Genomic DNA, 15,841 nt, shown 5'->3' on the forward strand with positions numbered 1-15,841 from the left:
TCTGTCTCTGCCCGCCACTCTGCCTGTCTGTGCTCGCTCTCTCTCTGACAAATAAATAAACAAAATCTTTTAAAAATTTTTAATTAGGTTGATACTGTAGTTGTATAATCTTTTTCTTTTAATATCAAATATCCTGCTGGTTTCTGAACATTCTTCTGAGTTGTTCAAATTCCAAAGACTAAAAATATCATTTGAACTGTCCCTAAGAATAACTGAGAAGTAAATTTCAACATAAGGGAAAGCTAATTCAAAATTGAGGCATACAAATGATTAATGGCTGCAAACCATCCTATTCTCTTCTTTCAACTTTAAGGTCCACTTGTAATTCAAAGAACATTGCAAGATAAAAAGTTATCATTATCTGTTATTAAATGTTCATAGGCTGTTACTGAACCTGGAAATGTGAGAAATATAAGACGTTACCACTGATTTTATTTTTTTTAAGTTTTTATCTAAATTCCAGTTACTTAACATACAATGCAATATTAGTTTCAGGTATACAATATTGTGATTCAACATTTCCTTCCCTTCATTTTAAAGAGTTTATAGTTGACTTGAGAGAGACAAAAGCAAAATTAAGGAACAAGTAAACTCTGTCTCATGAGATAGTTATTACAAGTACATCAAGTACATTAATATTCAAAGACTGAAGGTAAAAAGAATACATAATAATTGGCTTTGCCAGAATAAACCTTCTCCAGGAAGACAGGATCCCACACCGGTCCTGAAGAAAGAGAGGAATTTGGAAAGCAGGTGACAATTTCAGGCTGGTTATCTGGAAATCTCTCTGCTGTTTGACATCACCCTTGCCTCAAAGGTCAGGAGTACATAGACTGGGAATTTCAACAGCTTAAAGTATGTTTGTTGGGCAATACAAGTGGTTAACCAGAAATGGAGAGCCATGGGGTATTTGCTAGTGATTATGAAGAATACGGTTTGTAATCTGAAAAATATTAGCATCTTTTTTGTGAAAAGAAAAAAAAATAAACAAATGGGGTGATGTTAAACTAAAAAGCTGCACAGCAAAAGAAGCCACATCAACCTACTGGATGGGAGATGACTTTTTCAAATCATATATCCAATAAGGGATTCATATCCAATATGTCTAAAGAACTCATACAATTCAAAAACAAACAAACAAACAAAAAAACAACTCAGTGAAAAAATGGGAAGGGATTTTGAACTAAGAAGACACACAGATGGCCAACAGACTCATAAAAAGATGCTCAACATCACTCATCATCAGGGAAATACAAATCAAAACCACAATTAGATATCACTTCACACCTGTTAAAGTAGCTATTAATTAAAAGACAAGGAATAACTAGCATCAAAGAGAATGTGGAGAAAAGAGCACACTCGTGCATTGTTGGTAGGAACGTAAAATGGTGCAGCCATTATGAAAATCAGTATGACAATTCCTTGAAAAATTAAGACTAGAACTACTATAGGATCCAGCTATCTCATTTCTCGGTGTTTATCTGAAGAGTACAAAAATGCTGATTCAAAGACACATATGCACCCCTAGGTTCATTATTTACAATAGGCAGGAAATGGAAACAGTCTAAACACCCATCAATGAGTGAATGGATAAAGAAGATGTGGGTGTGTGTATGTATATGGAATAATAATGGATAATGAGGGAATATTACTCAACCATAAAAAAGAATGAAGTCTTGTTTGTGACAACATAGATGAAACTTGAACCTTGAAAGGATTATGCTAAGTAAAATAAGTCAACCAGAGAACAACAAATATATGATTTCACTTATATATAGAATCTAAAAAAAAAAAAAAAACTAAACAAATGAACAAACAAAATGAAAACAAAAACAAACTCATTGATACAGAATACAGACTAGTGATTTCCAGAGGGGAAGAGAGGGAGTGAGCAAAATGGGGTGAAGGGTGTCAATTAAAGGGTGATGGATGGTATCTAGACCTCTAGTGGTGATCACTGTGTAGTGCACAGGTACTGAATTATAATGAACTAAATGTTGTACATCTGGAATTTATATAATATTATGTACTGATTTTACCCAATTAAAACAAATTCTTGTGACCGATTCTCTAGCGCTTCACTTCTAGTCATTGCTTTTCTACTTAACTCTCTGGCCTTAGTTTTATGATTTAAAAAAATTATTACTATTTATTTATTTTTATTTATTTATTTATTTTTGCTTAGCCCAGACCAAATGGATGGTTCTATTTCTGAGAAGCCCAGGGCTTTTGGAAACATTTAACACTTTAATTCTCAACTTCTTTTTACCTGTGTATCATCCCCTGTCCACAGGAGAAGTTGCTCCTAAAATGAAGATAGGAGAATTTTTCTTATCTGCCTCGAAGTATTGATATGAGTCTCAAAACATAATGAGCAAGAAAGTGGTTTGGAAGTCACTAACCATTAAGAATGTTTTAATTCCTATTACATGAGTCTGCGGTATTATGACTCTGTCTCATCCATATACACATGACTCTGCTTCTGACAAACAAGTCAGTCTCTTAGGCTATCAGGTTGTCAGTGTCATTTTGTGGATTGTTTTTATTATAGTTTAGGGCAAAATAATGCAATACCTTTTGCCACTACCTAAACAGAGTGCAGGTAAGGCAAATGGCCTCCCTTTTAAAAGGGCAAGAAAGAAACAGCTACTTTTAAAGAGCTCTGTCTCCTACGGTACGTGGTGCTGTCATTTTCAATTGCAAGGAGTCTTTGGACCATCCACAGTCCTATCTGTCTTTGCAAAAGGCCCACACCAGCGATGCCTAGATAAGAGCTAGGCATAGGCAGCGAGCCAGAACGAATTCAGTGAGAACCCACGTTAAGTTACACATTGTTTCCTGGTTAGGTTGGGCAACCCAACAGCCTACATCTACTGGGGACTTTCTATTACCTGCCCGCCAGCTGAAGAAAAAAAAAATTTTTTTTTGCCTTATATTCTGTAAATAATCCATGGCAAGTTGATTCAGAATGCAAACCAGGTGAACCATGCACATCTCTAGAGGAGTGTCAGGAGGAACTGGAAATCATGTCTCATGACCCTGCTCTGATCTTATCATTTAGCACCCAAATAACTCATATGTTCATTTATATTTAAATGTGTTATTTGGAACTAATCTAAACACACACATACACATAACCCTAAATAACCTATGTCATTAAACTTTTTTACAAAGTCTTATTATATTGTGGCTTATTCACTGTGATTGACTTGAATTCAATTGCCCAAAATTTTTCGTCACATTTTTGAAGTTTTGTTTTATCACATCAGTGAGGTTTACCTTTTGTCTTTAGATACATTCTAATCTCTAAAAAGTCAATATAATAAATCTTCAGGCAGGCTGTTTTCCCAGATTACCACTCCCTTGAAGGATGAAGGGTTATATTAACTGAGTCAGGTATGATGCTGATGGTATCAGGAAGCTATACAGAATAGAGAACTTTCCATTTAGCTTCCCACAAAGTGAGGCCAAACCTCCCAGCCTTCGCCGATTTCTTAATATCCTTCCAGACTAAAAGTTCTAAAAGGTTTATGAGATGAACCATGAGAGACTATGGACTCTAAGAAACCAACTGAGGGTTTTAGAAGAGAGGGGTGTGGGGGATGGGGGAGCCTGGTGGTGGGCATTAAGGAGGGCACGTATTGCATGGAACACTGGGTGTTGTACATAAACAATGAATCTTGGAACACTGCATCGAAAACTGATGATGTATTTTATGGTGACTAACATAACACAATAAAAATTTAAAAAATAAAATAAAAAATAAAAGGGTTATGAGACGTCCTCCTTATTCACCAATGGAGGTGATGTTCTTCCAAGGAGGATATGTGGAGGAGTAAAAAAAAAAAAATTCCCCAAGGTCTTCAGGGACAAGGAAAGTAATTTCTTTCCACGACTGGCTTCCCACTGATGTTGTGCTTACCCATTGCCTTTGCTGACCTACTGTGAGGACAAGGTATTGAGAACAATCCAGAAGAGGATTTAGCTAGATTTCCATGAAAGAAAGCCCATGTGTCATCCCAATATTGTACTCTTGCCTTCCATAGCGTTAGACATAGGAAAGAGGTGCCGTGCAAATTTCAGTGTTCTAGTTCCACGGTTAAGAGGAAGAGCAGAGAGAGCGTTAGGTAGTCCTCACCCTTCAGCTTCAGGAGGCAGCTCTGAGCTCACGTGAATTCAAGCAGGCCTGTGGATTAAACAGCCACTGATCCTGAAGCTAAAGCACTCCAGAAGCTTGCGGTTCTTCCCTCCCACGAAGCTGAGAGAAACCAGACCTGGTGTTGTCTTGCTGCCAGATCGACTCAGATCCCCAGACCAAACTTCCAAACTTCCAGAATTGCTCCTCAAACTCATCCAAATTGGGTCAGTTACATACCTGGGTAGGGTCTGGAGCCACAGCCGGAACAGGCTCAGCTCGGACTCTGCTTTAGTCTGCACTCACTGCACCCCATCATTTATGCCCCCAAAAGACCCTTCCTCTTCCACTTCACCAGTGTATTGAACCGCGGAAAGCAAGGCATCGTCTCCCAGGGTAATTTGCTGAGTGATTTTGGAAGACCATCCCGACACGCAGAGGCTTGCTAAACAACAAGGAGACATTTCCAGTTAGCGGAATTGATTCTGGAATCCCTTCCTGCCACTGACTTCAAGCGGGAGGAGAGAGATTTTCATCAAAGTGTCTTGGCCTCTAAAACTAGCCGAAGTCCAAAGAATCATGAATTAATTTGAGAACCCTAGAATGACCTGCCTGCAAGCAGAAGAGAAAGGGCTTCCTGCTTCGTGCAGTTTTTTTTTTTAAGATTTTATTTATTTATTTGACAGAGAGAGATCACAAGTAGGCAGAGAGGCAGGCAGAGAGAGAGGGGGAAGCAGGCTCCCTGCTGAGCAGAGAGTCCGATGCGAGGCTCCATCCCAGGACCTTGAGACCATGACCTGAGCCAAAGGCAGAGGCTTTAACCCACTGAGCCATCCAGGCGTCCCCTGTTTCATGCAGTTTTAATCACAGCTTACACTTCCCAAATTCTGAGGATGAAGAGGATGATGATGATGATGATGAATGATAAATTAGGAAGGTCGTTCAGAAATTTTTCTAAAGTCAAACCCGCCCGTTTGGTTCCAGTCTTCCTCCCTAGATGGGAACGAGGGCTCTATCCCCGGGAGGAGCCGGCCTTCGCCAGCCCTGGCTGGCCTGGGGGGATGAGAGCCCTGCAGGATTGCTCCCCACCGCCTCCCGGAGCGGCAGCACCATGCACGGTCGGGCCGGGCTACCAAGTCCACGGCGCTACCAGAGGAGGAGGAGGCAGCTCCTCCCAGCCACCCTCCTCCTCAATATCCTCTGCTCAGCCCCCTCCACCCATCGTCCCCCCTTCGCCCCCTCATCCAGGGAGTTTCCCAAGCATCCCAATGCTGAGTTTCCTCCCTGGGGGGAAGGGGCCCGCGCAGATAAAAGGCATGCAAAGGACTTGGGGTAAGCCACAGGGCGCTGGAGCTCCAACTCCTGACTCCTCTCCTGCCTCTGCAGCCCTCGCCCCTTACCGCCCTCCGTGCCGCAATGAGCCTCCCGCCCAGCCGCGCCGCCCGCGTCCCGGGTCTCTCCCGCTCGCTGTGCGCGCTGCTCCTGCTGCTGCTCCTGACGCCGCCGGGGCCCCTCGCCAGCGGTGAGAGCGCACGGCACGCGGCAGGCACCCGGGCCGAGCAGCGCGCCCCGCGTCCGCGGAGGCTGCGGCGTGGGGAGGTATCCCGGGCGGGCTCGCCGGGGAAGAGCTCCACGCCAGCCTGCCCTATAACGGTGTCTCTCTTTGTGCCCCAGCCGGTCCCGTCTCAACCATCCTGAGGGAGCTGCGCTGCATGTGTCTAAGCACCACACCGGGGATCCGGCCCAAAATGATCGCTAAGGTGGAGGTGATCGCCGCCGGCCCGCAGTGCTCCAGGGTGGAAGTTGTGTAAGTCCTCGCGCGCTGCGCTCCGGTGTCCGCGGTGACCTCGGCCAGAGGGGCGTCCCTCCGCCCGAGTCTTCAGCACCCGTGGCTCACGGGCTTGTCCTCTTTTCGTTTCTGCAGGGCCACCCTGAAGAACAAGAAGGAAGTCTGTCTGGACCCAGAGAGCCCGGTGATGAAGAAAGTCATCCAGAAAATTTTGGACAGGTACCCTGTCGCTTTGATCTTTGCGCTTTTTCACCTCTTTTTTGAGAATTCACGCTTCTCAAGGACCTTATTCTCTGCATGGGATTTGCTGACCACATTCCAGGTCACGCTTAGACTAAAAGATCGTTCGGGAGAAAGGGGGGAAGTTGTTCTGGAATGTCCTGGGAAAACTCTTATCACCAATTTCACATGTAATTGCCTAATGGGTTCCATAGAGCTCATTATTGAGATGTATTTTTCTGTTGTCAGTGTAGTCCTTGGTCCGCCCTTTGCTTTTTTTCATTGATGCTAAGCTCTGTGTTTGGAAAACAGGTGGGAGCAGACAGGAGTGTAGAAACCTGGTTAAACTAATACGATTCTTTTCTCAACAGTGGAAGAAAAACTGATTAAGAGGAAGGACCATGCATTGGAGAAGTTGTCCAGTTCCTTAGCAGAGCAGTTTTCTGAGTGTCTCAGGACCCAGTGAAGACAAGAAGAATGGATTAGTTTTCTCCAATGAGTTAGGCTTCTTCATAAATCTCCCACTTTGAGAGAAGGATGGTGGGGATGCACCTACGTTTGTCCCTCAAGCTTAATGCTCAGCTCATGAAGTATTTAACAGTATTTCCTGCTATTTATTTGCTGTTATTTTATCTGTCGTGCTATTGAAATCTTTGGCGATTGACTAAATCGTGAGTCAAGAACCAGTGGTTGTTAAACTTTCAAGGTGACTGCTGTATTTTTAGAATATATCCCTTACAGTGTTACTGAGAAGGCTGTGGGTTTAATATGTGAATGTTATTTCATTAAAATGCTGGATGTGGAGATAAATTGTTATCTTCACGCCTCATGAAATGGGAAATATTTTGGTATCATTTCTTGAGGAATATGTTAAGTTTCCTTGCTTTTGACTCTGGGATGCTGAGTTATATTGCCTTAAAAAGCTGGTGTAACATGTAATTATCTATGTAAAATGTATTTCCTTATTTAGAATTTGTAAATGTTCAATTCAATAAGGACGAGTATGTTCTTTTCCTATTATTTTAGACATTTGATGTCTTCTCAGTATGGCATAATGTCATGACTTACTCATTAAACTTTGATTTCATGGTGTGTATTAACCGTTTTACTAGGAGTAGTATAATTCTAGTCCCTAAATATATGTTTTGGACAGATGAAGAAGCTAGGATATAGGCAAGTTCCCTATTTCTAGCTCTTTTATAGAAATGCATTGTTTGAATTTTTTAGGAATAAAAGCAAACTTCACAGTGATTTGTACTCATAAAGTTTGAAAGGATATTTGAGCTATTTAAATATAGATTCACATTTTGTTTTCAAAAAACATACACAGGTTAAGGTTTTGACCATTTTGTGATAAAGAATTATCTATGCATCACACTTACATTGCAAAAATTACTCTTGTTTGTAGCACTTCTTTTGTACTTTGGGAAAAAAATAAAAGATTTATAAAATTTATTTATGTCGTTTCTCCTTTCTTACACTGTTACAAAATTTCCATTTATTTTCAATTCCAAGTTATCTTAAAAATCACTATGCTAGTCTCTGGCTAGCAGAGAGGACCCTCATTTCCCAGGGACATTGCATTTGTCCCACCTTTCTCTAAGCTCAGCCACCTTCCAGGTACTCCTCCAGAGCACTTCTAAACAACCTCCAGGGTTGTTTAGAAAACACAAACTTTAACTGGCTCCCTTTTCCCTAGAAGTGACATCCAAGTTGCAAGGCAGGACAGATTAGGCTCTGTCTCATCTGACCTGTGATTCCTGCTTAAACGTCCCTTTCCCCTTGAATCAGTGTGGTCAGGAGCTTAGTTCCCTAACTGGGCGTGTTCTTTCCTGGGTTCACACCTTTGTATTTGACAGAGCCTCTACCTGGAAGGGCCTTACCACTTCCTGCCTATAGGAGGAAGCTTATTCATCCTTTAGAACTCAGCTCAAACAACACCTTTCAGGAAATTTTCCCTGGCACTACTGGAGGAACTCATGGTTTCCATGTTGATGTTCTGCTAGCATCGTCTAGATATTTGAGTTTCTTTGAATAGCAAATATTGTATTGGGTGCCTTTGTTTGTTTGTTTGTTTGAAGATTCCTTTATTCTGAATTCCCCCAGATCATCAGTCATATGTTATTCATCTCTGCATCCCCAATACCTGACACAGATTGGCTTAATGAATTAATAAAGTATCCTGAACCTCAGGGAATCAGATAGTGCCCTAACATCAGTAACCTGCTCAGTATGGTGTTGAAGAAATCCTAATGCCTTCACTCTCTTTCCTTCTTCGTATCTATAAGTAATCCAACAAGAGCTTTAGCATATGCAGTCCTCTCAACCTCTAACATCTACCCCTCACTTTTACCTGGCTAACTCCATCGTCCCTCTGAGGACAGCACTTAGGGCCTCCAATTGGTCCTTGCCCTTACCAGATGAAGGCCTCTTTCATATCCTCTCATAGAACTTTGTTCTTTTCCTTTCTAACCTTTCGTCGCTGACATGATTACAGAATCTATGGAGATGATCATTTATTTAGTGTCTATCCAACTTCTCTGTAAGCTTCATGAGGTCGGGGATATATTTATCACATTCTTCTTGCTTCTAGGACACTACCAAGCGCGTAGTAGGTGCTTAAGCAGAAGAGGGGTCCAGGCTAGACAAGTACCACTGTCTCTAAGGATCAAAACAGCAATTTCAACTAAATAGCTCATTCTTAGGAAAAGTAAGAAAGTGGAAGGAAGGAGACTAATCCAATCAGTATGCATAAATACACATAACCCCAACTGGATTAATATATAAGCTCATACTGACACATGTATTCAGTAGTAGAGGCTAATGTATTATTAGTATATCTATATCTAACTTAAGTTATTCTACATCTGTCTCTCTCCGTATATGTAAAATACAAATTAGATTCATATATTTAGTAACATTATTAATTAATGTAGTGTATTAACTATAGTAATACATTATTATTATATATTAATATAGCTGTAGGACAGAGAAAAGGAAAAAAGACAGGAAGATACAAAGATATGGAAAAATTCAGAGATTATTTGCTGACAAATTTCTTTGACAATAGAGAAAAACACAAAATACCTCAAAAATTTTTTAAGAAATCATTAAACTTCTGGGGCATCTGGGTGGCTTGGTCAGTTAAGTGTCTGCCTTCAGCTCAGGTCATGATCTCAGGGTCCTGGGATGGAGGCCCGAATCATCAGAGACTGCTTCTCCCTCTGCCTCTGCCTCTGCTCCTCCCCTCACTTGTGCTTTCTCTCTCAAATAAATAAAATCTTAAAAAAAAAATCATTAAATGGCTTCTGTGATATCTTTTTACTCTCTCAAACAGTACTTTTTTCCCTTTAAACCTATAAATCACATACTCGTATTAGGTAAACATTAAGAAAGCAAGCCAAATTACCATAGATGTGCAAACTATAAATCTCAGTGTTTTAAAAATCCCTGATTTGTCATATCAGACCTAAAAATACTCATTGAGTAAGTGTGTAACAATAATAAGTGAAAGCATATTACATGTCCTTTGAATAGGAGAAATGTATGTTCTGTGAAGAAATAAACATTACTGATTACTTTTTTCTTTGTCATCATTCAAGATCTTTGTTTTTTTACAGAAGCAAGATTTGTTTAGTTTGTCTATAGACCATAGAATAAGACCTCATATGTAATAGTCTGACAATTCTGTATGTCATATTCATACTATAATTGATAGTTCTATAAATAAAATAGATTATTTCATGACATATATAACCTATACAAGAACCTCGGTGATAGCTACCACTCACTAATGATATTACTATTGATCCTGCCACTAGCAAATTCAAGGGCTAACATATCTGGGGAAAATTAACCCACTGAAGCTCTTCTAGGGATATACTTATATTTTCCTCATACAAACTCTTAAATACTGCCCTCCCTCTGTTACCCATCTAAAACTCTCTCCCATTATGTATTCACTAGGACTTGAAAAAGAGGTCAGCTAAAATATCTGTTACTCTCCAAACCAGACAATTTCCCATGTTTAATTAATGCCTTTCATTTTACCACATTTTCCTGCTTGCCTCTGGGTGTGACAACTTCACATAATCCTTCAATTCCTGAAGGTATGACGAGATCTATGATAAAATCTGACTAGTGGCTTTTCTTTTTTATCATACTTTTAATTCCTGCATAAGGAAAAGAATTGCTGTGGGTAACTCATATTGTCCATCATAACTTCAAGTCCTTCCTGGATGTTACAAATTGAGAAATTTACCACACAGAATGAGCACCTGGGGATTTTGATTCGCCTCCCTGACTAAATCACGAAAGACAAAGAGAATGCACATGATTCTGATTTTGGCTTATGGTCCCGGTTTACTTTTAGTCAGCAAAATTGATATTATATTCCCGAAAAGGATTGTTCATACTTCAGATATGTGTCATGAAATAATGACATAGAAAGCCCTAGAGTTTTTGTGTAAAATTTTCTTTCTACAAAGTCTAGAGTCCCATTTTTTAAATATTGAGAAATTATAAGAACCCTTTCTCCTCTGAAAAATCCACATTTTTTTTTAAGATTTTATTTATTTATTTGAGAGAGAGAGAGAGAGAGACAGAGTGAGAGAGCATGAGAGGAGAGGTCAGAGGGAGAGGCAGACTCCCCATGGAGATGGGAGCCCGATGTGGGACTCGATCCCAGGACTCTGGGATCATGACCTGAGCTGAAGGCAGTCGCTTAACCAACTGAGCCACCCAGGCGCCCCAAAAATCCACATTCTTAATAGAGGTGATTCTGCCACCCCATAAATGTGGGGTGATTGTTTCTGGCCTACCTCTAGGATGAAAAAAGAGAAAAATGGCTAACTCATTTCACCTGCTGAGAAGCCAGTGATAGCTCCTTACCCTTCGGGGTGCTATACAAAGTTGGAGTAATTGTGTTTCAGATCTAGTTTTGAGCACTTGGGCTGTTTGACCTTGGCAATTTATTCAACATCTCCATCCCTCAGTTTTCTCATCTGTAAAATCAGTACAAAAATATCTTTCTCACAGGCACTAAGGGCTAATCTTGGACCAAAGCAGATACTTGACAAATATTGATTTCTTTCTCCTAATTCAAACTCAGAAAACTGAGACCTCCATAGGTGAAGTGCCATCATTTTCTCCCCAAATGTATCCGCATTCTTTCTATCTATGCATGAATAATTAATGTTTAGTACACCTAAGAATTTGTTTCCACAAGTCTTTTTTTAAGGAAGCTTCTGGAAACAATGTATTCATATTCTCTTTATATTTTCTGTCATTCACGTGTTAGCATTTATCAACATGTATGTGTTTCCTTCTTACATCCATCAACACCCATTTATTGACAATCTTGTTACATACTAGACAGAGCCCAGGATCCTTATGATATGGAGATGACAAAAATGAGCTTTCAGACTAAGTTAAGGACTTCTGATGGCTAATATACTGAGTTCTGTCTGACAAAGCTCTACTTGAAATCTGAATGAAAAGGAACTAGATTCTTTGTAAAGAGGGGAAAGAGTCTTTTCCGGGGGATTCCCTAGAATCAAACTGGAGAGGACATTAGTGTGGCAGAAGTTTACTGAGGAGTGATCTAAGATTCCCATCTGTCAGGAAGTAAAGAGAGGGTCGGGTAGAGGGAGAACTGCTGCTACAACAGAAGATCCAGGTGACGGCTCTGAGAAGCTCTGCACCTGGGGTAGCCTTTCCCAGCGATCCTGAATTGTGGTAAGGGAGCAGACCTCTGTACTCCCCCCTGCTGACCGGTCACTAGATGTGGGCTATCTCTGAGGGGCGGTTACAAATGTGGGTGAGACATTCCCCTTAGGCCCTGGGCCTGCAGCCATCATTGGCAGCAGCGGGACACAGCTGTGGTGAGCCACCAGGAGGGAGGCTCCCGAAAGGGAATGAATCCGGGATGTACATCCGGGTTTCTGGGGCTGGGGAGGCAAGAGCTGGAGGTGGACAAAGGGAGGAGAGAGGAGGGGATAAGGACGAGATGATGGGAGGGGAAGGAGAGGGAAGAGAGTGGAGAGCTTGTGTCTTCACTTTTCTTTTCTTTTTTTTTTCCCCTTTTTTTCTTCCTTCCTTTCCCTTCCCAACTCCCCCGTGTCGTCACTCCCTTCTTCTCACTTTCCCCCCCTTCCTACCTCCCTTCCATTCTTCAGGTTTTCCTGAGAAGTAAAATAACTACTGGAAAGAGGAGGAGCAGGAGTCGAGGGTGTCCAGCAGGAACCCCCACCAGGCCCTCCCGGGTGGGTGAGGCAGGGGTGGAGGTCTCAGCCCTCCAGTGGTGCTCTGCCTACGCCCACCTAAATGGGGCCCAAGCGCCCCTCATTCACATACTGAATTATTAGAAATAAATTGTTGTTGAAGACCACTACATTTGGGATTGGCTTATTCCACAAAATTATCATTACACATTTGATGTTCAGTGGATGGTGTTGATAAACATAAAGGTAAAGTGAACATTCTCAGGCCTGCCGAACTTTGCAGTGAATGCTTCTAACAGCACCCAGGGAGACATCTCCCCTCGATTCCCCTCCCCTTGCCTCCTCTCCTCTGCTACCCCACCCTTCACTTCACTTCTGGGCAGCATCCAGCCTCAACTGACTTGCGTGCCAGACGAGCTAAGCTCTGGATCATTCTTATCAACTCAGAATTACACAAAAAATGTATTTGGTTTCAGCAAATATAGGAAATCTTTTATTGGCTAGTATTTCAATGTATTGCTTAAGGTGCTTTAACAACAGACCCAACGTTGTATTAGCCCTAAGATTTTCTCCACCGATTGCTTTTACGACTATTTTTTTTTTAAAGATTTCATTTATTTATTTGACAGAGAGATAGAGAGAAAGTATGAACATAGGCAGAGCAACAGGCAGAGGGAGAGGGAGAAGCAGGCTCTCCCCTGAGCAGGGAGCTGGATGCGGGCTTGATCCCAGGACCCTGGGACCATGACCTGAGCCAAAGCCAAACGCCCAACCGACTGAGCCACCCAGGCACCCCTATGACTAAATATGTAAGTCATAGGTTATTTCCTGCATACTTGGAAGATGTCAGTTCAAAATCTTTTATGTAAAACAGAGTTAATATATGTCTTAATTCTCATGGATAATGCTCCTCCTATGTCTCTAGATATTTTCTTTGAAAATAGCTAACAGCTAAGTTGTTTCAAGTCTTAGAAAACTTGCTAGTTTCCCGAATGACTCTATGACTCTGCAACTTATACAATGACTTAAAGGAAAAAGAGGTAAAATAACTTAACAGAATAAAATAAACAGTATGACAATGTCAGATCAATAAAAGGGCTGTCCAGTTATTTTAAAATCCAAGAACCCTCACACTAATTTCCTAGCATTCATTCAAATACACTATTTTGTATAAGCTGACTTCTTTTGGTTGAATAACTGATTTCAAAGGATCTTTTCTAGTAGTAGCACGTTAGTATTGATGTCCCAATGGCTTTGCACAAATATTTGAGGTCTCACTTTTAAAAAAGAAACAGTTCAGTGGCCAAGTCACACAATGAAGAAGAACTTTTAAACACCCAATACAGAACAGATACTTAATATTTATTGAATCAACAAAAACTAGCAAAACATTATTTACCTCAAATGCCAACTAATAGGCTTGTGAAATTTTAGTGACTCAAGAAATTTGTTAATGCTTCCTCATGAACCTTGCTGACGATGTGTCTTTTGTGACAATTTGTTGATTAAGACAATGACTTAATGATACTCTGCTACGTGCCTACCTCTTTCCTGGTACTAAATGAACCAGGAAAGAAAGTTGGATAGTGTATGTAGGGGCAAAAAGTGTCCAGTGAAGCCAATAAATGTGGCCGACAATCTGTCTTGGGGGGAAGAGAAAGATGCTAGGATGCTTGAAAAAAAATCTTTGTACCTTGCCCTGGAAACAGTTTTGAGTTTACATTTGAATAAAGATGTATCTGACTGGAGAATTAATAACATTTCAGTCACAATAATGAGGAAAGATGATAAGGTCATCGCTCAGGAAGAACTAGAAAGAAGTTAATTCTCCTGACTGTTTCCTGCTGAGACTCTCTCTGCCATTCACTCCCTATCTCAGCTTTTTCTTGAGCTTGTTTCTTAGACGATGAGTTTCTGAGTGAGGAAAGGTGGAAAATCATTTTAAGATATTCTACTGCGGGGCACCTGGACGGCTCAGTGGGTTAAGCCTCCGCCTTCAGCTCAGGTCACGATCTCAGGGTCCTGGGATCGAGCTCCACATTGGGCTCTCTGCTCAGCGGGGAGCCTGCTTCCCCCACTCCCCATCACCGCCTGCCTCTCTGCCTACTTGTGATCTCTCTCTATCTCTTTGTCAAATAGATAAATAAAACCTTAAAAAAAAAAAAAGATGTTCTACTGCTAGACTGGAATTTACAAGAGGAAAACAAATGGGATGAGAAGAATAAGAAATGCTCTTATAAAACGGGGCCTACCTCCTTGAGTAGGTGTAGTCAGTCACTGTTTAACAACAGGGACATTGGCTTAAAAGTTAAAACAAGGGACTCCTGGGTGGCTCAGTGGGTTAGGTGGCTGCCTTGGGCTCTGATCCTGAGGTCCTGGGATCGAGACCTGAATCAGGCTCCCTGCTATTTGGGAGCCTGATTTTCTTCTCTCTCCGCTGCTCCCCTTGCTTGTACTTGCTCTCTCTGTCAAATAAATAAAATCTTTAAAAAATGTTGGAAAAAATAATTTACTGTATTCATTCTTTTGATTAAAAAAAGTAATTTTGTACATTTGGATATTTTGAGAGTTTCTTCCAGAATTTTAAAGTTATAAAAAGTAGGCCAAAAAAAGGGAAGTTTAAAGAATAATGTGTAAGATTCATACATAGTTGTAATAGGAAGACAGCTTATGGCCCAAACTACCCTTTATTCCCAGCCTTCTAAATCACCTTTTTAATTTCATAGGTACTTGGGACAACATGGAGTTTGGTTTGGGGATTGTGTCTGATTAAAAAGGTAAGAGAAACTTTCCTTCATGTGGTACACAGACATTGATTTACTCACTAACACTGTTTAGGACCCACTGTATATTGCATTATCCTACACCCTGAAAGATACCTACAGCATTCAAAGAAACCTAGGACATGCCTTGGCTTTGAAAAGTGTACAGTCCAGTTGAGGAGGCAAGTCTTATAGAAGAAACAGAGATCCAGACAATAACACACACGAGTGGGCATGGGATGTGTAGATCCGCCCTGCGTCTGTGCAGGGCTTTGTCTGTATCCTGCAGGGTTTGAGATCAAGACCCATAATTAGGGTCTGAGAATCAAGGAATAGAGGTTTTATTGCAATCTGTAATACTGCAAAACTGGAAACACCCTCGAGGTCACCAGTAAGACAGAAGTTGGACAAAGGATTGCCCGTGCAGCAGAAAGTCATGCAGCCATTAAAAAAGGATGTAGCGTTGTATATTAACTATACTCAGATTAAAATTTTTAGAAGATTTTTTTTTTACCTAGCATGTGATCTATTCTAGAGAAAGATTCATGCACATTTAAATAGAATGTGTACTATGATACAGTTGGGTGGAATGTGCCTAATATGTCTGTTAGGGTCATTTAGTCTACAATGTTAGTAAAGTTCTGTTTCATTACCGAAAACAAAAAAAAAAAGGATAGGACAAAACTACATTGAGGTAGCATGAAAAGATACTGAA

The 15,841-nt window shown here is 40.9% G+C and overlaps 1 protein-coding gene across 1 annotated transcript; it reads left to right on the forward strand.

Annotated features, from left to right (window-relative positions):
- The first annotated feature begins 5,475 nt into the window (after positions 1 to 5,475).
- Positions 5,476 to 7,571, forward strand: LOC308338623 (C-X-C motif chemokine 6-like). Its single transcript, XM_080796856.1, has 4 exons — positions 5,476 to 5,657; positions 5,810 to 5,942; positions 6,060 to 6,143; positions 6,515 to 7,571. Exons 1-4 carry the CDS (start codon positions 5,552 to 5,554, stop codon positions 6,531 to 6,533), a joined length of 342 nt encoding a protein of 113 aa, XP_080652982.1. The 5' UTR covers positions 5,476 to 5,551; the 3' UTR covers positions 6,534 to 7,571.
- Positions 7,572 to 15,841: the final 8,270 nt, after the last annotated feature.

The sequence above is a fragment of the Martes martes genome (assembly GCF_963455335.1).
Source record: "Martes martes genome assembly, chromosome: 2".
Lineage (NCBI taxonomy): Eukaryota > Metazoa > Chordata > Mammalia > Carnivora > Mustelidae > Martes > Martes martes.

What these genes read in the sequence shown, in the direction of transcription:
- LOC308338623 (XM_080796856.1), top strand. Translation starts at nt 5,552, where the DNA reads ATGAGCCTCCCGCCCAGCCGCGCCGCCCGCGTCCCGGGTCTCTCCCGC. An exon ending in GCCGGGGCCCCTCGCCAGCG is followed by an intron (nt 5,658 to 5,809) that starts GTGAGAGCGCAC and finishes TTTGTGCCCCAG; the next exon opens with CCGGTCCCGTCTCAACCATC. An exon ending in TGCTCCAGGGTGGAAGTTGT is followed by an intron (nt 5,943 to 6,059) that starts GTAAGTCCTCGC and finishes TCGTTTCTGCAG; the next exon opens with GGCCACCCTGAAGAACAAGA.